The sequence below is a fragment of the Pyricularia oryzae genome, chromosome 1, assembly GCF_000002495.2.
Source record: "Pyricularia oryzae 70-15 chromosome 1, whole genome shotgun sequence".
NCBI classification, from domain to species: domain Eukaryota; kingdom Fungi; phylum Ascomycota; class Sordariomycetes; order Magnaporthales; family Pyriculariaceae; genus Pyricularia; species Pyricularia oryzae.
In genome coordinates, this window is record NC_017844.1 from 1,788,299 (window position 1) to 1,808,256 (window position 19,958).

The following is a 19,958-nucleotide window of genomic DNA, read 5'->3' on the forward strand; positions in this document are numbered from 1 at the left end:
AACATGAGGGAAAGCTTTTCCTAGGGGGTGAAAGTTTTGGCGACTAAGAGCGGCCGATCAGTGTGTATCCCTGAGGCTTATAGCCAGCAAGCAAAAAAAAAAAAAAAAAAAAAAAAAAACACACTAGACAAGGAAAGATAGGCAGCAATGTGGCCCATTTGGGGATTATTATATGACTTTGTCAAACTATACAAAAATACTATGCTGAATTTTATACAGGACGGAAAACAGATGCCATGGGAGTTCCTGGCAGACAAAATCAAAAACGCAGTAGCAAGTGTGCCTTTCTGTCGCCAGGAAAAGGCCCGCCAACTTCCCTCTTTCTCTTGTTCAAAGTATGGCATACACTTTAGTAGACGCCAATGATCTCGCCCACGACACTCCTGAACATGCCCTTGGGGTCGAACTTTTGGCGGACAGCCTTGAAGCGAGCGATGTGCTATTTTTTTTTTTTTGTCAAGTTGGATGGTTAGCTCTTGCACTGTCTTGATTATACTTGAGAAGCTCAAACCCTTACTGGGAGGCCAGCGGCAGAAAGAGAAGGTTGGGTTTGAGAGAAAAGACTCACGTTGGGGTCGAGGTGCTTGGTTCCCTGCTTCAGAACCTCGCGGGTGTTCTTGGTCCAGTGCGGGCGGCAGGGGAACTCGTCGATCAGGACCTTGGCCACGCGGTGGTAGAACTCTTCGTTGTAGCGCTTGTTGTCACCCCAAGTCGGGCGGAACTGGTTAGAAAGGAAGAGAGAGAGAGAGAGAAGGTCAGTCATTTTTTGTCCAAACCATCCGTGCCATGCCAGATGGACGAGAGAGAGAGAGAGAGAGAGAGGGCTAAGCCAACTCACCGAAGGCCAATCAAACATAATGACACCACGGGACCAGTCGGCGCCGTCGGCCGTGTTGTAGGTGCCCTGGCCCAAGAGGTCAAAGTAGGCCTTGCCGAACTTGATGTTGATGCCGCTGCGGTAGGTGCTGGTGACGGGCTTGACCTTCCAGATCTCCTCGTCGAACAGGGCGCGGATGCGCTTGAGCACGGCGTTGGCCTGCGTCATGGGGAAAGCGAGCTCGAGCGTGTAGCCGCGCAGGCCGTTCTCCCACTGCGGGGTCTGGTCCGGGTACAGGCCGCCGATAAGCACGTCGTAGTTCCAGCCGTACACGGGCCACTCGGTCAGGGGCTCCTGGGTAGTCTTTTCGCGGAAGTTGGGCTTCTCCCACTGGCTGAAGAGGATTTCCTCGCCGCTGGATTTTTTGAGACATGCATGTTAGTTTTTCGTTGGTTCAGTCACCCCCGCAGCACTGCGCTTCTTACATCATGTTGCTGGTAAAGGCAATCTTGCCGCTGTTAAAGATGGCCTTGATAGCCTCGGCCTCGAGCTTGGTCACCGAGAAGGTGTTTTGGAAGGCCTGCTGAGTGGTCGAGTTGATGTCAACGACGTCGTAGTATCGCTGGTGGAACTTGCGCTTGTGCGGCCACCACCAGAGGTTGGCGGTTGCATATGGCGCAATCAGGGCCTCGATGTCGCCCTCGAACACGTCCTTCTCTTCGAGGCTATAGTAGACAAAAAAAGAAAAAAAGAAAAAAAACAGTCAGCCAAGTTATTCTTACCAAGTGCGCTCAAGACCGGGGGACAGGAAAGCCTCAAACTCACGTCTTCTGCATGGCGTAGAGCTTGGTGTCGGGGTAGACGCTCATCTTGATGCGGGCAATGATGCCTAGCAGGCCGAGCGAAGTCGATGCGGCCAGCCAGTCGTCGTCGTTGGCGTCGCGCTTGACAATGCGGATGTCGCCGTTGCCGTCAATGATGTGCAGCTCCTGCGCCGCCGCTCCGACCATGGCGTCCTCGCGCAGCGACGAGCGGTGTGCGCCCATCGCGATGCTGCCGCCCAGGGAGATGTTCCAGTTCACGAGGGCGTAGTTGACCGAGGCGCCCCTGTCGTGTAGGTACTCTGTGTTTTGTTTTGGTACAGTTAGTTAGACTATAGGTTAGTTTCCCGCCGAAAAAAAATGCTTCCAAACCGCAACCAGACATGCAAGACTATTTCCACTCACGAGCAAGAGTGAAGAAGGTGACGCCGCCCTCGATCATTACGGAGCCGCCCGCGAGGTCAAGGTCGTAGATGCGGCCCAGGCCCTCGGTGCGGATGATGACGGTCTCATCGTCTGAGCACTGAGTGTCGTACCACATGTGACCCTTGCCAGCAGCACGGACAAGCTTGCCGGCTGCAGCGGCTTCCTTGACCATGGCGGCGGCCTCCTCGACCGTCTTGGGGTCCTTGACCTCGGTGACGTTATAGCAGGAGGGGAAGCCTTTTTTTTTTGGATGCGCCGAGTTTGTTGTGTTAGTACGTTTCTGAACCATCAATCAAGGGGAGGGTCCTTTTTTCTAGAGGAAGAAAGAAAATGCATTAACAAGGCAAAAATACTTACCAGGTCCGTCGAATGTGTTCCACTCCATGGCAGTCACTACGCTGGAGCAGCCCATCGCCACAAGGGCGGCGAGGCCTGAAAGTCGCACCATGACGTGAGATGGGAAAAAGACAAGTCAGACTTGTGCTTCTTTGATCTCACTCAAGATATAAAATAAATAAATAAAAAATCGCTCTTGTACCGTTGTGCAGTACACAGGGAGAATAGTTAAATTCTCAACCCTAAATAAGCCTACGTCTTTGCGGTTGTGCGAAGACGGCTAAGCCAAGGAAGAAAGAGAAAGTGGAAGAGCGCAAGGCCCATGGAACCAACTGCATGATATAGTTTTTTTTTTTTTCTCTCTCTCTTCTTCTTCTTCTCCCATTGAGCGTACTGTTGCTACCTTTACCCCATCGTCGCTTATTACTTGATTCTGTGTCTTCGATCCTCTATTTCCAATACGGGTATAAATGCCAAGCAACAACAACTCCACCATGGTGGTAGCCGCGGTTCTGTCATTCCAGTAAGTGATGGTCATTCAAGAATCAAGCTTCAGGGGTATAAGAATGTCATCTTACTTTATGGTAACCAGTCAATGCGTTTATGAGGTCTCTGCAGCCATCAGGGCGATGGGCTCAAAGTCGAACCACAATATAGTGAGATAAGTAAAATACCCAAGGTAGGTAAGTAGATTGATTAGATATGTATGTGGTTGAGTCCTATCGAGACTCCCCACCCATGCTCGCGAGACCAGCGACTATCTAGACTAGACTAGAATAGTCGACTTACCTAACAAGGCAACCCGCAATGCGCTTAATTGGCAGACAAAGCAAACATGAGAGAAAAACAACAAAATAGACACCAACCGCCCCCGCGTATAAGCAACGCGTATAAACTCAACGGAACAAAAAACAACATCCCTACGCCACCCATCTCACTGCGTATAACGTATATCGCGCCTAAGGGCTTCCCCAATAGTTGAACCCCAGTGCCAAGTCGGTAGTGGTACCTGAACTGGGCAGGTTGGGCCAGTAAAATGAGGCGATGTAACTCCCCGCAGGCACAACAAGTAGTGGTCAATGCTCAAAAACGCGGGGCAACCAAGCAATTTAGCTCACCAATGGCACGCGTGCCCCCTGGGCAATGCAAAAACGGTAGGTAGAGGTGCCTCTCATCAGGCGATCCTGCGTCCCAGCTCCTCATGTAACGTACTTCGTATATCGGAAAGCTGGGCTTCTGTATTGTTTTGATGGTGTGGAGAAAACTGGGCGGCTCACTCGCCGTGTCCAGTGCGACGACATGGGTTCAAAGTTTGTGTTTGGAAGTGTTTATGACTGGTCTAAGTGAGGGCTTCATCCTGCAGATACCTACCGCTCGGATTGGTTCACCGATTTTATTAATATGCAACCCATTTCGGAGCCCCACGAATTATCGTTCCTTCGTACGTACCTAGGTTCTAAGACCTCATGCGTGCAACCGAGGTTCGCAACAACTCCGAGCCACCCACTCATGAGCAAACGACAAGATCGGGTCAATCACTTCGGGGGGGAAATGTGGCAGACGTAGTATTGAACGATCAAGAACATGGACCTGTTTATTGTGTCTCCGGTCCGGGATATCATAATTGAGACATGTCGCTATGGGTAAACAAAAACCGAGAGAACAAGGAAATAGACAAACCAATTTGGATATCAACCGACTCGTGTATTGTGGATATGCCAAGCCGATGATGGTCACAAACGCTTGATTTTGGAAAGAGGCAACAAAGAGGTCAGAGAGAAAGAGAGACAGAAAGGAAACGACGCCGTCGTTATGATAGATTAAAAAATGTTACACACTAATTCTTAAAAAATTATAGTCCTGTTTTGAGCGAATGTACTGATTTCTTTGTTCTCATTTGCGAGGAACGACTGGCTGTCCAAAGGGCGACTGTGGCTTAATTATCCCGGAATGGAAGCTTGTTTCCCGGCTTCATCACAGGCCCCGTACGCCCGGAATCAGCCGGAGCAGGTCCTCCTAGAGGCCATGCTGACATAGAGTTCTTCTGGGCCGCTGACGTCGGCGCCGTTGCTGCCGGTACCGGCTTGGCCAAGGTGCCAAAGGGACTAACTTGGCCCGCCCTCAACCAAGTGTCCAGACTGGGAAACGCCGCCGTCCCACCGTTGGGATTGGCTGTGGTGTCTGTAGGGCTTTGCACGCTTGGCTTGGGGAACAAGCTGAACCTAGCACCCGGGGTGTTGTTGTCAATTGCGACGGGATCACCGTAATTGCTGCTGCTGCGCTGCAGGGGGTAGCCAGCATTTTCGCGACTGCCAGCAGCAGCGCCTGCAGGCTTGTATGGCGGCTCTTTGACGTCGTTGGGGTAGCCATTGTTGTTATATCCGCCACGGCTGACGAGGTTGTCCGTGCTCCCGTACGCTGCCCCCAGCCCGCTGGCTTCCTTGCGGAAAGAGTGCGGATATGATATGGGCGGTCGCTTTTTTTCATCCTTTGCCATTCTATTACGGCGGTAGCGGAGGATCAAGTAAAAGACAAGAATGCTGATCAGAGATGAACCGATAAAGGTGCCTACCACCGCCAGGGCTGCCTGCGTCACAGAAACTGCGGCACCCTGAGCTTGGGAAATCTGAGTGCTGGCCTCAGCCCTAGCCGAAGTCGCCTCAGCACGTGCAACCGAGACTTCACTTGCGGCCTGGTCCATGAGCTGGTTGGCAGAAGACCTGGCAGCGGCTATTATGCTCGCGGCCGAAGCAGCTGCGCTTGCCGTCGCGCTGGCAAGGTTGGAGGCGATCTGCGCCGAGGCACTGGATGATATACTCGCCTGTGCAATAGACACGGCACTGTCAGCGCTTCTCTGCGCAGCCGATGCCGAATCGCTCGCTCTCCTTGCTTGGTCTTGCGCCTGGCGGGCCTGCTCTGACGCCTGCCTGGCCTGGTCGGCATTTTGTCGCGCTTGTTCGCCGGCTTGCCTGGCAGACTCTTGCGCCTGTCGAGCCTGATCCTGTGCGCGCTGCAATTCCTGACTGAGACGCGACGTGGACTGGGCCAGCTGTTGTGACTGTTGAGACAACTGCTGAGATTGCTGTGAGACTGAGCGAGATGCTTGCGACACTTGATCGAGTTGTTGGCGCAGTTGTTGGACCTGTCCATCGTCTTGTCGCCTGCCCAGCGAGTTGCGACCTGAGAGGCAGGGTGGAAGCTCGGGAGCAGGAGTTATGAGCGGATCTGGCGCTACCACCGGGGAAGCCTTTTCCTCGTCTGGCGTGCTACTGCTCGGGGCATCGATATTGCCAACATTCCACCTTCTGTATGCCTGTATCCTCTCATGATCCAGAGCCTCCACGACCCCATCCCTAGCATTATTTTCGTCTCGTTCCGGTCTCCTCCTGTGAGAGACTACCAAGCTCTCGGCCAAAACCGCCGCCGGATCCTCCAATATCGCATCCAGTGCATGAGCAGCTGTAGCGTCTTGCGCAAATGGCTCTAAAGATAAGCTGCCGCTCACTGAGGGCAGGAAAAATAGAATCGAAGTTCCTAGGCAAGTCAACAGGCGCCGAGTCGACGGCAGCCTCGATTTTGTCCTCATTACGGGTCGTTTGTTCGTCGAGTTCGTTTCACACCAAGAATAAGAAAAAGTTCGGATGGACTGTGTGCAGCCGAGCAAAAGAAATCCGATAGCCAGACCAGAAAGTGTTTCTTTGCTACGTTTCGGATTATCGTGTTCTAGGATGCGCGACAGGTACGGTTGGATGGGTGAGAAAAAAAAAAAAAAAAAAGAACTATAAACTACAACCAGGCAAGACAACAAACGATTGAGCAATCATTTTGGTCCCGCCAAAGAAGTCAAGGTGAGGCAAAATGTAAGAAGAGACAGGGAAAACAGAAAGATCAACAGGCAGAAATCCAAGGAAAACAAAACAAATGGGAATCCAGGGGAAAAGAGGGAAGTAGGCAGGCATGAAAGTGACTCGAGAAGGCATGAATGATAGATAGATCGTGGAGGGCGGTGGATATGAACAGGACGACCGCCGGCGACGCATGGAAGTTCCATATCCATCACAGGATGGAGCCCCCATGCCCATTTGCAAGGAAATCAAAGGATCCGTTCCAGGTAACTTGCACCTACCGGTAAAAAAAAAATCATTAGGCTCAGATCGCTCATACCCTACCTTACCTCGCCTTAACAGCCCAGTTAAGGTACCCAGTATTGGATACCTAGGTAACTACCTATCTGATACTCCATATACTTCGTACCCAGAGTCTGGGCATCTAAGCGATACTGTCCTCCTGCGGCCAGATTTCTCCTCCGTATGCTTCGGCTCACCTTGTTTTTCGTTCTTGGATGCACAGCAAAAGACACAGGTGGGCATGCCATGTCTGCGCAAGCATGATCCGAGTACTAAGGTATATAGGTAGATAGCTGACACTTTAATATGAGATAGTGTCACACACGACATGTCGTTCGCACGTCAGTATTACTTGAAGGTTGTCCTTTGTGTCAAGGCGAACAATGACGAGGATCAAGGATTTTGCGGCAGCCGGAAGTCAGACGAGCCGCAAGCGTCGCATATCAGAAATGCAGGGTTCTGGTGGGGGCGGCGTGGAAGAATGTGATGGACAAGGATCAAACTCAACCGACCCAGAGGAACTGACTGCACTTGGATTGAACGCCCCCCCTGGAAGGCTTCATAGTTGCCAAGTCGCCTCTGTATTTCTCGGTCGCGCGTGGCCCATTGAATGAACAGTGCACTAACTGCGAGGGCAAGTCAAGTAAAGAACCTCAGTTAGGAAGGCAAGGTGTGAGCCAGAGTTGGTTACTTGCAATCAGGTCGGGAGAAGCATACTTCGCTGCTTCTCAATCGCCGTTGCTAAATCGCATTTTTGATTCCGTTTTTGGAATGAACCCTACAATCGACGGTGAGATATGGTGATTGGGTTCTACCTGTCTTGCACACCGATCGGGGAAAGAGCTTTGGTCCTCGGATCAAATTGAATGTGTAAAGTAGGTAGGTACCTATGTGCACGGACTAGGTCTAGGTCTAGCCCCCCAAGTCCAGGTTTAGGATTGCGGTTCGTTCTTTGTTCTTTTTTTTTTTTTTTTTTTCTATCTCGCTTGAGTAATTGCCTGCCAGAGCGTGATCCCTGTGGATTTGCAAAAGTGCGGCGTGGATTGCCGGGGTTGGAGACGAATTGAAAACATTCACCTTCGATGCGAGAGTCTCGTCCGTTCATGCAGACCCCATCTGATGTTCCTGATCTGCGCGTCGCTTGAACCTTCGGCAATTGGAGAGGCTCACGATCCGTTGCGCTGCAATCGCATGGCCGGGCGGGGTTCAGTCCTCTGCGCCCGTGACGAACGCCAGTTCAGCTAAAAGTCAGTCACTCACTTTTACCTTGCCTTTACCCGACATTGCCCACAACATGTCTGGCCTGCAGCCTCGAATCTAGAACTGACTATATGTCTAATCTATCTGCCACGTAGTAGCAGTCGTCATTTCGGACCTTACTTTACCTTAACTAGAACCTAATTTAAACAATTTGCACCTCTCTCAACACCCGTGCAATGCTCTATCGTCATCACTTGCATGGCTCCATCACTATTGGAGACATTGTATCAAGGGGAGGAGTTAATCTATACTACGATGGATTGTTATCAACGAGTCATTAGTAGTCCAATATGCCCCCATAAAACCGTTATTTCAACACCAGGATAGGTTGGTCATCCAGTCCAAGATCGATCATCCAACATTAGCCAAGCCGACAAGGCTGCGGTCGGAGATGCGTTCTTTGCACAAAAAATTAAATTCCATACAAAGGGATAGTCTCACCAGCAACGGCATATTCTCGCGATCGGGAGAACTTCATCTGGAGTTCCTCTAAAAACAACATCCTGTCGCTAACAAACTATTCCCCGGAAATCTGCCTTAGGCATAGAATTCTCCAGTCAACTTCTCGCTTATATCTGTGGTAGCAAATGACATCCTAATTCGTATCATGACTAAGCACGGAAGGAGTTGAATATCCACATAGTAGCTTGTACACGGCCATGAAAGCCTGCACCCCTTGTCTACACACGGCTTGACACGGGCAGGAAAACCATGCAAACTTGAATTGCGGAGGAACTCGATAGTTACTGCGTTGCAAAATTGTAACTTTGACACTCGGATCATTTGAGGCGAGGCACCTGACTGGCAGATTATCTACCTACTCATTGAAATACATCCTGACAACCACTTTCTAGGCGCACTAGTACGTCTGATTTGACAAGCAAGGCCCTAGATATTTTGAAGCCAAGGTAGCTAGCTAGCTTTACTTCTCCCAACAATCACCATCTCACAAATTGTCAAAGATGAAACACAAAGCCGCCAGCAGAGAGCGAGGTTGAAGAGGGCAATGCGCTTTTAGCATTATGATAAATTGCGCCAGAATGCAGGATGCTATCTCATCATCATTGGTAATCGAAATATAAACCGTTTCGTTTTCCTCCCTCCTCCCCGCTAATCCCATTACAGAGACCATCCGGCCAGCGAGGAACGGAGGGAACACCGTATGTGCTAGCCCCATCTAAGCCATATCCCTTTTGGAACAATATCTATTGCTCCGAACAAACCTCCCCATTAATCACTCCTAACCAACTTTCTTACTGTTTGCTTGTGAGCAGCCCCCGAGGCACCACATGAAAAGTGAGGGAAGAAAAAAAAAAAAACCATGAAGAAAAACCATCCCACCCCCATTCCATCAACTCCAAATCAAAAAAAGAGAAGATCCTACTCCCCTGATCCATCCTGTCCCTAACCATCTATGTAACCACCCCCGTCGTTAGGCGTCGTGATGGTGCCGCCGAGCTCCTCCTCAGTGCAGGTCCCTTGATGTAGAACCCTGTACCTGCCCAAGCCCTGCCTGCCGTTGGTGATGGGCACCTGCATGACCCCAGTCGGCGTGTCGCCGGGGTAGTCGGTGGTGTGGCCGACCCTGCTAACGTCCGACGTGTCTGCCGAGACGATCATGCAGCCCCTCCCGCCACCGTTGATCTCGTACGTGCCGTTGCCGTTCGGTAGCGTGATGCGTGCCCGGCCTGTCATGAAGACGACAAACTGCAGCCGCGGGGACCGGTGCAGGCCACCCGTCGACCCGGCCGGGAACATGGCGTAGTTGACCTGCGTGGCCGCCGTGGTGAGCAGCAGCGCCGACGCGTCGTTTACCCCCGGGGCTGTCACCGATGTGAAGGGGCCGAATTGCCAGCACTCAAACGTCGAGTCTCCCCCCGACGCCGAGATGGCCGTCACGTTGAGCGGTGGCATGTTGCTGGTGCCCTGGGCATTGACGACGGTGACGGCCTGGTGTAGGAGTATTGGGATCAGGAGCAATGTCCTGCTCGAAACTTGTGGTAACATCTTGATAGCTTTTGAGAAGATGTGAGGCGGGAGTCGTATCCAGGTCTGCTTAGCGAGAAAACCGGGATGTTGTTGTCGGCTGTTTTTCTGGGAGTTTATGTTCAAGTGAATGCTCCCGAGGGGGGCCTTGTCCCAACGAGCTTCAGTTAGACTTGAAATGGGTGTGGTCGATGGGCAAAACTGCAAAGGGCCATGGGGCCTCCTCCATAAACCAACCCAGGGGCCATGGCCAACTTATACAACTTTGCCCAAGTTTAAAGTCTCATGTTGAACAACTTCAGACGGGTGACAACCGCGTCAACCCATCATCATTCATTGTGCTCGGACCTTTTGTCACGGCGAAAGGGCCGGTCTTTTCAGCCGAGGTCGAGCCGCGCAGCGGCGAAGAATCCACGCAACCCCAATATGCACGCTTCGGCAACGTTGGAAAAAGGAGAACCATCAACCATGTACAGATGAGTGAACCGGCACTTGCACCCTTCCCCCCGCGGATATCCCACGAATTCTAGTCTAATGCGCCTTGAGATCATGTTGCAGCCGATGACTGCCGGAAACAGGATGTTTTTGCGAACGTTTCGGCCCAGCGCCGAAGGCATGCATTTGACTTGACTTGTCGAGTGAGTGGCTGGCCTCGTGGCGTTGCGAAAGAAAACAACCATAACAGAAACCTGCTTGTCAATACATCGGACTATGTGCAAAACTAAAATAGAAATTCCCAGATCTTCTAACCTGCCTTTGGTAGCAAGAATGTGGCGCAGCTGTGCCCAGTAATCTGCCCCTTTCCACAAAACGCCATTTATACGAAAATTCCCTTTGGTTACGCTCGACTTTTCAAATATTGATCCTTGCTGCGTTGATCATAGATGCCACGCAATTCTTCTCGGTCTATTGTACATCTCGTACGACACGCACACTCGCGGTCCAAGAAACAAAAGGAAATTCCTCGAACACTTGTCAGAGTTGCCGACAAACCGATAGCGACCCAGGCCATCCGCTCACTCACGGGATTGGCCAGCGAGACATACCAAGTCAGCCTACTGACCTCTCACCTAGATGATTAGTCGTACCCGAATTATACAGGCAGCTTGAACTTTTGGCCCTTCCACACCTTCTGGTAGTATATCCAGAAGAAATCGCTGTACAGAATGGTTTGGATGATACCCGCAATGACGGCGATGTAGTCGACGCTGTGCTGCGGCTCGGTGAAGTACCTCCAGATCCAGTTGGGAATGTAGAGGGCGCGGTACAGTCCCAGAGCAAACAGATAGTGCGTCGTGATCGTCTCGGCCTCGCCGGTACGCTGGAGCATGAAAAGCTGAGGAAGGATAGCGACAGACTCGAGCCAGATGCTGAAGGCCCAGAGAATCTCCCACAGAGTCCAGGCGTAGGGGAAAAGGATCGCCATCACAAAGGCACCGCCGAGAAGGTACTGAACACGGAAAGTGTCAACATTGGGATCGTTGGTAGGCTTGTAAGCCGTGGCCATCAGGTAGATGATGTAGCTTTGTGAGCCGATAAAGAGGATCTTGAAGATGACGTTGTAGATGCTGGATGTTGAAAAGAGGTCTGAAGGCAACCGGTAAAGTGATTAGCTGGTGGTCTGGCTAGTCTGGAAACCTAGAGGCGAGGTGCCTGTGGGGTTTGGAGGCTCATCATACCGAGATATCTTGTGATGTAGACAAGCAGGTACAGGCATTGTGACTTGAATGAGATACCTGAGCAGCTCTGTGTTGAAGGAGGATGAATAAAAAGGGTCAGCCAACCGAAGCAGCTCTGGTGAGGTCAAGCCGGGACAGAGCGCGTAGAACAAACATTGAGCTGCGTCATCTTGTGAATAAGGATCATGATTGACCCCAGATGGGAGAAGTCCCCTGTGCGCAGTTTGTGATGGTTAGTGATGCCATTTGCGTCCCGGTTCCGATGCTAGTGCGGCTCTCATACCCACGACTCTGAAGAGGTTGAGCATGCTGGGCAGTGTTGTTGCTGCGCTGAGCAGCGAAACAGTCGAAATCACTCCGGGTTGGGCTGGCCTGTTCTCAGCGGTGTCGCGGCAATTGAATTGGGGGGTTTCTGGTAATGAAGGTCGGGAGATTGAAGGCTATCGTGTCTCTGCGCCGTTTGCGAGATCGAAGCTTGGATGTTGTTTTAATAAAGTCCCTGCCCGGCACTTTCTAAGGAAGAGGACACGAACGCGACTAGCTTCTCATTGGACTGACGCCTTGTACTGACACAACAAGGAAGAAACACAGCCAACCGGGCCAGGCACGAGCTGTGGGGCTGGCTGGTCTGGGGATCCACTGGCCGCAGCTTCCTTACGTCAATTGCGGATCTTGATGAATAGGCTACATTGGTAAAGCAGGGGGCGTGGAGAACGCTTTCCTCAAAACGAATCATTGGTCGAGGAGGTGTTGGTTGATTTGAGGGGCACTGTACAGCTAGCTATTAATAACCAATACCCAGCAGGCCAGACTGACATATAGGCAGGCTGTGCGGTTTTAGAGGATCTTGTTGTCAAACATACTAATTACAGGTGCACTCCCAAAAGCCGAATGTCGGGAGTCTCCGTGCTTGACATTTTTAGTCAGTGATAGCTGGGAGGCGATTCAACGACCAACCACTAAGGCAAATTCATACAGCTGACAAAGCAAACAAATCTTCCATTGCAGTGGGTGCATGGAACCTTCGATACCGGGGGGCATTAAGGCTGACTTGAGATGACGACTTCCCTTACTTCCGTCGCCTCCGAATATATTTTTCAAACTACTCACATTAATGCGCTTCCTCCGCAGTTTTCTTCTGTAAATATATACATATTCTACTTCGTTTGTAACTTTCAAAAATATCCTCCCTACTATTAAACAGACTTAACACAAATCTCCCTGGTTTCTCATTTCCGTACCTGAGTAGTCGAAACGTCATAATCCAACATTCCGTACAGGATCTGATCATAACCCAACAAAAACGACCCTACATAACCTACAGCTCAGTCAAACCCCCATGTCAGAAGCTCCCAACCAACACACATCTAGTGAGGCGCTGCCTCCCAGGTCGGTTGTCGACACCGACGCCGACGCCGTCGACACGATCCCGATAACAGTCTCCCTCGGCGCCAAGTCGACAACCTTCAACCTCACCGCAGCGGGCACCCTAGATGACCTCACGCTCGCCTGCGAAGACTTCTTTGACACCCCAGACGACAGCCCCAGCTTCAACTGGTCGACGCACAAGTTCATCGCACCCCCGCCGACGGGCCTCATTAAGGCCGGCGAGAACGGTACCTCCCCGCTCGCGCCCATGGCCGGCAAGAAGCTCCGCCTGCTGGCCGCCAAACTATCCGAGATCGACTCCCTGCGCGCAGCCGAGCAGTACGCCGCGCGTCGCCGCGAGCGCCGCTCTAGAGTCGTCCCCTCAGCAGCGAGACCGCACCGCACCACTGCTCGTCGGCCGGGCGACGATATCTATACGTTCCTCTCCATCCGGCCACTGCCGTACCTGCCCCGCCCAGAGCGGTCGCAGGCGCTTCTGGAGCGGGTGGCCAACGATCGGGGAATCCGGGAGTCGATGCGCCGGCGCAAGTTCACCGTCGGGCTGCTGACCGAGATGGACCCGGCCGCGCACACGGACATGTCGCACGACGGCGGCGTCGGCCGCACCCTGGGCCTGAACCGCAACAAGGGCGAGGTGATCGAGTTGCGCCTCCGCACCGACGCCGGCGACGGCTACCGCGATTACAAGACCATCCGCAAGACGCTGTGTCACGAGCTCGCCCACAACGTCCACGGCCCCCACGACAGGAACTTTTGGGACCTGTGCCACGCCATCGAGCGCGAGGTTGAGGCCGAGGACTGGATCTCAAAGGGTGGCCGGACCGTCGGTGATGGGCCAGGCTTTGACGAAACCGCAGACGACGAGGACTACGCCCCGGATCATGGAGGGTGGACTGGCGGCGAGTTTGTGCTCGGTGGTGCTAGTGGTGCTAGTGGTGCGGGTCCGGCGGGCGCCGCGCAGGTCTCGTTGAGTCGGAGAGAGATTTTGGCAAAGGCGGCCGAGGAACGGATGCGCCGCATGAACCAGGAGGGTCGAGATGGCGAGAACGGTGGTGAGGGGCGAAGCTGAGTCCAAAGTCTTATCATATTGTGCATTTGGTCAGGGCGTGTGGGTGGCGAACACGTCTATTCAGTCTGGACGCTTCAACGCCGACCGGGACATTCCTATCTTTTTTTTTTTTTTTTTTTTTTAACATCAACATCTAAATCTATAGCATAGCGATTGAATACTAAGCAGGGCACAAGCATAGTAGATACATGATCAGGGCGTCGTCGTCGCAATGACTGGCACTTAAATATCATACATTTTTAGAAGTTTTCCTATTGTGATATATCAGTCTTTAGTACCATGCGCCTCAAGAAGGGATACGCTACTCATGAAGTGGTTGGCTAAGCGTATATCAGGTTTACGTGTAGTATTTGACCGGATTGAAGAACCCATCTATATCTCTATGTTGTCAGGATCCAGCAGATCACAGGTAATGTCTGTCTGGGTCGCGAGCACCCGGTGATAACCCTTCCCACTCTCAAAACTTTTGTCAAGTACGCCAGCAGGTAGTCCTTTCACAGAACATTTGCATGTATGTCCTCATCCTTTGAATAGGGAAATATATACATGTATAGAAAAACCCGGCACGTAATACGCTAAATATGCCCTGATCAAAGTCTTGAATAACAAAAGAAATTAAAAACAAAAGTGAAAAAGGTGCATACAAATGCTATATTCATACTGTTTCTGTTATGAATTGGGTTTGATGCTGATAAAAGAACCGATTGATGACAGATCCAACAATTAACGCCATGTAAATGCTCATGTTCATTTAACGCCTTTTACCCAGCCAAGATGGAGATCTGACGCTCGCATCTGGCGGCTATTCCTTCCCCTTGGCTTGAGGTAGATTTTCCCATCGATGGTTGCAAGATTCCACGACGAGATGGGTGTGCCTGATCCCAGGTCTTGGTATATCGCTTTCGTAGCGACGCTGATTGGAAAGGCCCAGCGTGGGCAATATGTCGGTTTTGATTGCGCCCGGCAACGGCGAGGGAGGATTTGTCCCCTGACAACCCGGTACGCACGTAGTGTGTTCGTTTTAGACCTTGGGGCCATCGGGCTTCTGCACCCGAATCCATTCCTTCAGATCCGGTTCCCAGTGATGACTGTGAAATGCGCAGGTCAGCATACATTCAATTGATCCATGTCCCGGTCACAAGCTTCACGCATAACTTACCCCATGAACTCGGTAGTCACCAAGCTCTTCATACCATACTCTTCAGTAAGAATACGATCGAAGCTATACGGAATTGTGGCCGGCACGCCCTCGAACTCGGACTCTCGCATCGGGTACAGGTCGCGCGTTCGGTATCGGTGGTAGTTCTTGCAGCTCCAGATTCCCGGGCTCTTTCCAGGCTCACGCTCAGCCAATCCGGTGATGTCGACAAACATGCCATTAGACATGTCGATCCAGCGCGCATCGATAACGTTCATACCGTCGTTGCGATCGCGCTCGATGTGGTGGGGGTTGATATCCAGGAGATACGTCTTGTTGTGGGTCTGGCCGTCAACGGGATCGACGTACGAGTACTCGTGGGTGGTCCTGTTGTAATGCTTGCCTAGATAGTAGAGGGTCGCGCTTGAGACCTGAACGTCCAGGTCGTAATCCCAAGGCATGATGCGCCCGTTCCACCACCAGCCGAGGAGAGTGCCATGCGCTATCCACGTCTCGATGCCGAGTTCTCTGAAGACGGTCAAATAGCTTCGAATCAAGTGTCGCAATGCTGGCCGGTGCTCCTCGTACGGGACCAACTCCTTGAAGTACCGAATGTCGTAGTGGCCCAGGACCTCATCACCGCCCGGCTCGTGGAAGTACTTGTTGTCTTTCTTCTTCTCCTTAGGCTTCTCTTTCTTCTGCTCTTTTACCTCCTTGTTCTCCTCCGTTTGTGCTTTCGGTGCAGACGCTGGCGCTTGACCTCCTGGAGCCACTGGCGCTGCTTCTTCTGCTCGTAACACCTTCCCCAAGTGAGGCTGGTCTGGTTGTGGGAGTGCTGCTGTGACCTGCAGTAAAGGCAATAAAATGGCGAGACTCTTTGAGAGTTTCATTGTTACAGATTTTGAATGCGCAGGAAACCAGGAGGCGCTGGTCCCTTCACCCGACCAAGGAATTAGAAGCCGGTCGATCCTGGTGTGCGCTTAGAAAGTTGCCCTGTGTGGGTCGAGGTTTTGTAGGTGAGGCCAGTTGGGGTGCTACAAACGTAGCAAATTCCGCCAGAAAATGTCGCTGAAGGGGTATCGAGAGAACAAAGAGAACAATAGAAGAATATGAGGGGGCGAAACTGGTCAATGGATAGGCTGAGCTGTTGGTATGAATGGTGGTCAAAAGAGTGACATGCCACACAGGAGGGGCGGAAGGTGAAAAAAAGTTCCAAGTTGTTGGCGCGTGATGCTCCAAAAGGGTTCGCGGATATCTCAAAAGAGAAACGAGATAAGGTGACGCTCCCCAATATATGATGTCAAAAACAGCAAGGCGGCTGAGTCAAATTGTTTCTGTAGGCGATGGCTCCTTCCCGTTCGAGACCAGCCTAATGTCGTGCAAGTGTTGTAGATACGGGCTGTCAGAGGTAGGTAGGTCTGAGAGTACCTAGGGTAGGGGCGGTCCTCGTGCCTTTTTTTTTCTTCGGGTGCGGGAACTAATAAACAGTAGGACGAACTAAGCATAAGGTAGATATATCTGCTGCCACATTCAGGGTGCGGAAGCGTTGGCTTTTTACTAAAGTCGCCCAGGGAGCCCTTGAAACGACCAGAACGCCAAGATCTTATCCCCGTCAAGCCAGCGGAGCAGCCAAGGCGGGAAAGAGAGATGTGTTGCGGATCCAAGTTCTGGACAGTAAAGGTGAGTGGGCGGGAAGGAATGGCGAGGTACCTAGAGATGAACTCCTCGTTTTCTTACATACCGTATGCACAGTATTCGGAGTGGGTAGGCTTCTGTCTTCTATACCCTACCTTGACTAGCAGCACATCTGGACTATCGCATTGCAACATCACAGTCAAAGGGTTCCCCAACTGTCTGTCATGCGTATTGCGTACCTACCTAGACTCAGCCCAGCCTCACAAGCCCCTTTCAGAAATCGGAACAAACATGGCAGATAGGGAAAGGAGTAGTGACGAGGCTTGCGTCGACCGCATCACGTTGATCTAGACCATTGTCCGCCCGCAAACCGATCCGTCATTTTTCTTATGACCGGGGGTTACCATGCTTCAACTTGATATGCAGTAACAATTAACGTTTAATTCCAACCCATATACCGCTACAGTACATGGTACTCTAAATAAAAAAAATAAAAACGGGGAGTAGGAGATTTGAGCGCTTAACCTCATTTCAGCGCCCGTTGTAACCCCCTTCCTGAGCCTGACACTGAGCCCGCACTGTGACACGGCAGGTACGCACACAATTTGGGACAGTCAAGGCAGCAGGCAAAGATTCACCAGAACATTTAGCCCCTTGCGCCCTGTGTTTGCCGGTTAGCCGTTCACGCTTTTCCCTGCTGGGCTGCATCTTCTGCCATCCCCCGAGCCCTGCGACATTAGACTAATTATTACACAGCCCATCGTCATTGCGAGCTAGTCTACCGTACCTAAGTTCTTTTTTAAGGTACCTACGTAACCCCTTCACGATTTTAGATCTAAAACACCGCTGGCCAAATTAGCCACCAAAGGGGCACCAAAAGGAAAGGGGAAAATGTAACTCAGAAATCGAGTCGGTCAAACGACTAATGTGGGTCTTTGGGCAAAGGAACGAACGGGTGTTGAGTTAGGCTTGGCCCGGTCGCGAGTGTATCCCTGGTTCCCAGTCGTATGGGCCTGTCATCCAATCACGCCCGAAATGGGAATTCAAACAGTTCCATCTTCTCCTTTTGTTTGTGCACCTACCGTGGTAAACTGACAGTGTACAGAGTGCGTTGGAACTTCCATGCTTTCTAAAATTCAATCCCCTGAGCTTATCGGTTCGTTCCATCTTGAGTTTAATGTGGCCACGCTCCAACTTAACTTAAAGTTCAGACTTTTTGATGTAGGTACCAGTATGTTATCGGATCCCACAGTATTTTATCGAGCACATTTGCTTAGGTCACGAATCCCGGATCGACTAGCTACGCCATACTTGATCCCCATCCAGCCTCTTTTTTGCTGTCAAGCTGAAGAATTATTAGCCAAGGTACGTAAGGTATGCTGGCTATACTAGAATTCCTACTGTGCAACCGGTAGCGCCGCCCAGACATTGCCTGGTCCTGTCCACGCGTCCTTTTCTCAAAATTCATCTTGGCCCGCCCCCACTACGGCACAGTAGGAGAGACCGACCGACCCGATTCGACCTCTGCCTCCCAATCGCAGATTTTACTGCGTCATGGAGAGGAGGCCAGCGTCACAGTACTTACATTCTCAATTGACACTGGTACACCTCGCCGCCGGCATAAGAGGACTGGCAGAAGCAGTCAGCTCACCAATGTGCCGATGTACCGTTCTGTCAAAAGTCAGCAATTCTCGGCATTGTCGCTCGTCCCTACTGTTGAAGAGCCCTATTTACAGTATGCATTTGGTCATCAATGATCAACCAATGTGCGAATAACATCACCTTTTCATTCAGGGATGACAGCTCGTCCGTCGTAAACCTTAAGCGTGATTAAAATCAAGAACCGCACATCAGAAATTAACACTGCAGCGCTTGCTGTGTTAGTTGCCCCCCTCATTCCGAAGGTGCATTAAAACACACAAAAAACATGGTAATGTTGCCCAGCAAAAGCCCAAAAGTCCCAAGACTAAGGAAAGTAAACTTGAATGGTTTGGTGGTACCCCACATGGAACCCCTGCCTACATTTTTTGAGCCTCGCTTCAGTGCCGCTTACCCGTGGGGCGTTTGATCCCACATTCCGCGATAAAGCTGGATTTTAGCTTCTGCTTACGGTAGCGGCGGCAGTGGTACCTTGCGTGGCCTGGCTCTGCCCTGACGACACTGACTTGACTGAGCATGAAGGGAACAAAAAATCGTCACGAGGATTGAAGAATGCCCGCCACTAATCCTTTACCGTGATAAACACGAATAGGCCCGCGCCAGGCTGCTACTGTACAATGCGTGACGTGGGTGTTCGGTTTTTTTTTGGACAATTTGCGGAAGCTTATCCCCGCACCCCTTTTAACCCCCAAGGGGAGAGAGAAAGGGATGGATATTCCCTTTCCCTTTCGCGTCGCGAAGAGGCGAAAAGACCGCCCATGAGATTCTGAGTCGGGTTTGGCGGTAAGTTTGTGATGGCTTCCATGAAGTTGTAATGTGTGTGCGATTCTGTTTTTGGCTTCGTATTTTTGTACTGTACTTTGTTTTTATTGTTTAACATCTGACTGACGGTCGATCGCGTGCCATATTGCTCGTCCTGTCCTAGGTAGGTTGCCTACCCTTTTTTTTTCCTGGGACCCCCAACCCACGCGCGCGCGCCAACGGGGTTTGGACGAAATTGGGAAAGAAAAAAAATCACCAGGTTGGTGGACAGCCAAGGGACAGCCAAGACTCTTGTAGGCAAGCAAGCAAAGCTTCCAAGCTTGCTTCATCGAATAAAATGCCGATTTCCTCCCGGTTAAGCGGATTCCAACATCGTCATCGAAGAGGTAATTTACACAGTGTAGTTCAATTATTCGTACCCAAGTCTGCCAAATCATATTATTTCTTTGCCTCATTTATCTTTACCCACTGGTAAATTTTCCAAGCGTTGCTTGCTCCAGCTGTCGCGTGCAATATTGTTCCAGCTGTCGCGTGCAGTCTTGCCAGTTCAGTCATCATGACTGATACGATTCCAAGGTCTACATTCTTGTATGAAATAAGCGAATGTACGTTAACGTCAACAACGGCCATGTTGTAGTCAATGATAACGATTTCGCAAATGCCCTGATTTGCCTCAATCAAAAACAAAAGATGCCATTCCAGATTAGACAACCGACGTAATTAATATCATGTCGCATTTCTGAGTCCTGCCCTTTTTTTTTTTTCAACACATTGCCTAGGCTCATACCTGTTCAATCTCGCCAAGCATGATTATCACACGTAAATCTACGGAATACGCGGCGTTGTGGTGATTG

General features: G+C 51.2%; 7 protein-coding genes across 7 annotated transcripts; 2 read left to right on the forward strand and 5 right to left on the reverse strand.

The window, feature by feature from the left end:
* Positions 1-349: 349 nt before the first annotated feature.
* Positions 350-2,512, reverse strand: MGG_02420 (uncharacterized protein; the record flags this gene model as incomplete). Its single annotated transcript, XM_003709159.1, has 7 exons — positions 350-439; positions 569-721; positions 839-1,232; positions 1,303-1,542; positions 1,643-1,940; positions 2,044-2,301; positions 2,422-2,512. 7 exons carry the CDS (start codon positions 2,510-2,512, stop codon positions 350-352), a joined length of 1,524 nt encoding a protein of 507 aa, XP_003709207.1.
* Positions 2,513-4,207: 1,695 nt separating this feature from the next.
* On the reverse strand, positions 4,208-6,775 carry MGG_02421 (uncharacterized protein; the record flags this gene model as incomplete). Its single annotated transcript, XM_003709160.1, has 2 exons — positions 4,208-5,859; positions 6,655-6,775. The coding sequence occupies 2 exons, from the start codon at positions 6,773-6,775 to the stop codon at positions 4,337-4,339; spliced, it is 1,644 nt and encodes a 547-aa protein (XP_003709208.1). The 3' UTR covers positions 4,208-4,336.
* Positions 6,776-8,788: 2,013 nt separating this feature from the next.
* MGG_16125 (uncharacterized protein) lies at positions 8,789-10,554 on the reverse strand. The gene has a single exon (XM_003709161.1). The coding sequence runs from the start codon at positions 9,792-9,794 to the stop codon at positions 9,192-9,194; it is 603 nt and encodes a 200-aa protein (XP_003709209.1). The 5' UTR covers positions 9,795-10,554; the 3' UTR covers positions 8,789-9,191.
* On the reverse strand, positions 10,471-12,035 carry MGG_16126 (uncharacterized protein). Its single transcript, XM_003709162.1, has 4 exons — positions 11,736-12,035; positions 11,607-11,665; positions 11,453-11,519; positions 10,471-11,360 (listed from the first exon to the last, which is right to left on the reverse strand). The coding sequence occupies exons 1-4, from the start codon at positions 11,758-11,760 to the stop codon at positions 10,867-10,869; spliced, it is 645 nt and encodes a 214-aa protein (XP_003709210.1). The 5' UTR covers positions 11,761-12,035; the 3' UTR covers positions 10,471-10,866.
* Positions 12,036-12,791: 756 nt separating this feature from the next.
* MGG_02424 (ubiquitin/metalloprotease fusion protein) lies at positions 12,792-14,234 on the forward strand (the record flags this gene model as incomplete). The annotated part of the gene is made up of 2 exons (XM_003709163.1): positions 12,792-13,893; positions 14,179-14,234. The coding sequence occupies 2 exons, from the start codon at positions 12,792-12,794 to the stop codon at positions 14,232-14,234; spliced, it is 1,158 nt and encodes a 385-aa protein (XP_003709211.1).
* Positions 14,162-17,011, reverse strand: MGG_11913 (uncharacterized protein). The gene is made up of 2 exons (XM_003709164.1): positions 15,070-17,011; positions 14,162-14,998 (listed from the first exon to the last, which is right to left on the reverse strand). Exons 1-2 carry the CDS (start codon positions 15,936-15,938, stop codon positions 14,932-14,934), a joined length of 936 nt encoding a protein of 311 aa, XP_003709212.1. The 5' UTR covers positions 15,939-17,011; the 3' UTR covers positions 14,162-14,931.
* On the forward strand, positions 16,346-18,517 carry MGG_14578 (uncharacterized protein; the record flags this gene model as incomplete). Its single annotated transcript, XM_003709165.1, has 7 exons — positions 16,346-16,460; positions 16,561-16,728; positions 17,219-17,275; positions 17,789-17,904; positions 18,010-18,048; positions 18,099-18,418; positions 18,478-18,517. The coding sequence occupies 7 exons, from the start codon at positions 16,346-16,348 to the stop codon at positions 18,515-18,517; spliced, it is 855 nt and encodes a 284-aa protein (XP_003709213.1).
* Positions 18,518-19,958: the final 1,441 nt, after the last annotated feature.

What these genes read in the sequence shown, in the direction of transcription:
- MGG_11913 (XM_003709164.1), bottom strand. Translation starts at nt 15,938, where the DNA reads ATGAAACTCTCAAAGAGTCTCGCCATTTTATTGCCTTTACTGCAGGTC. An exon ending in GTGACTACCGAGTTCATGGG is followed by an intron (nt 14,999 to 15,069) that starts GTAAGTTATGCG and finishes CGCATTTCACAG; the next exon opens with TCATCACTGGGAACCGGATC.
- MGG_16126 (XM_003709162.1), bottom strand. Translation starts at nt 11,760, where the DNA reads ATGCTCAACCTCTTCAGAGTCGTGG. An exon ending in ACAAGATGACGCAGCTCAAT is followed by an intron (nt 11,520 to 11,606) that starts GTTTGTTCTACG and finishes CCTTCAACACAG; the next exon opens with AGCTGCTCAGGTATCTCATT. An exon ending in CTACATCACAAGATATCTCG is followed by an intron (nt 11,361 to 11,452) that starts GTATGATGAGCC and finishes GGTTGCCTTCAG; the next exon opens with ACCTCTTTTCAACATCCAGC.
- MGG_16125 (XM_003709161.1), bottom strand. Translation starts at nt 9,794, where the DNA reads ATGTTACCACAAGTTTCGAGCAGGACATTGCTCCTGATCCCAATACTC.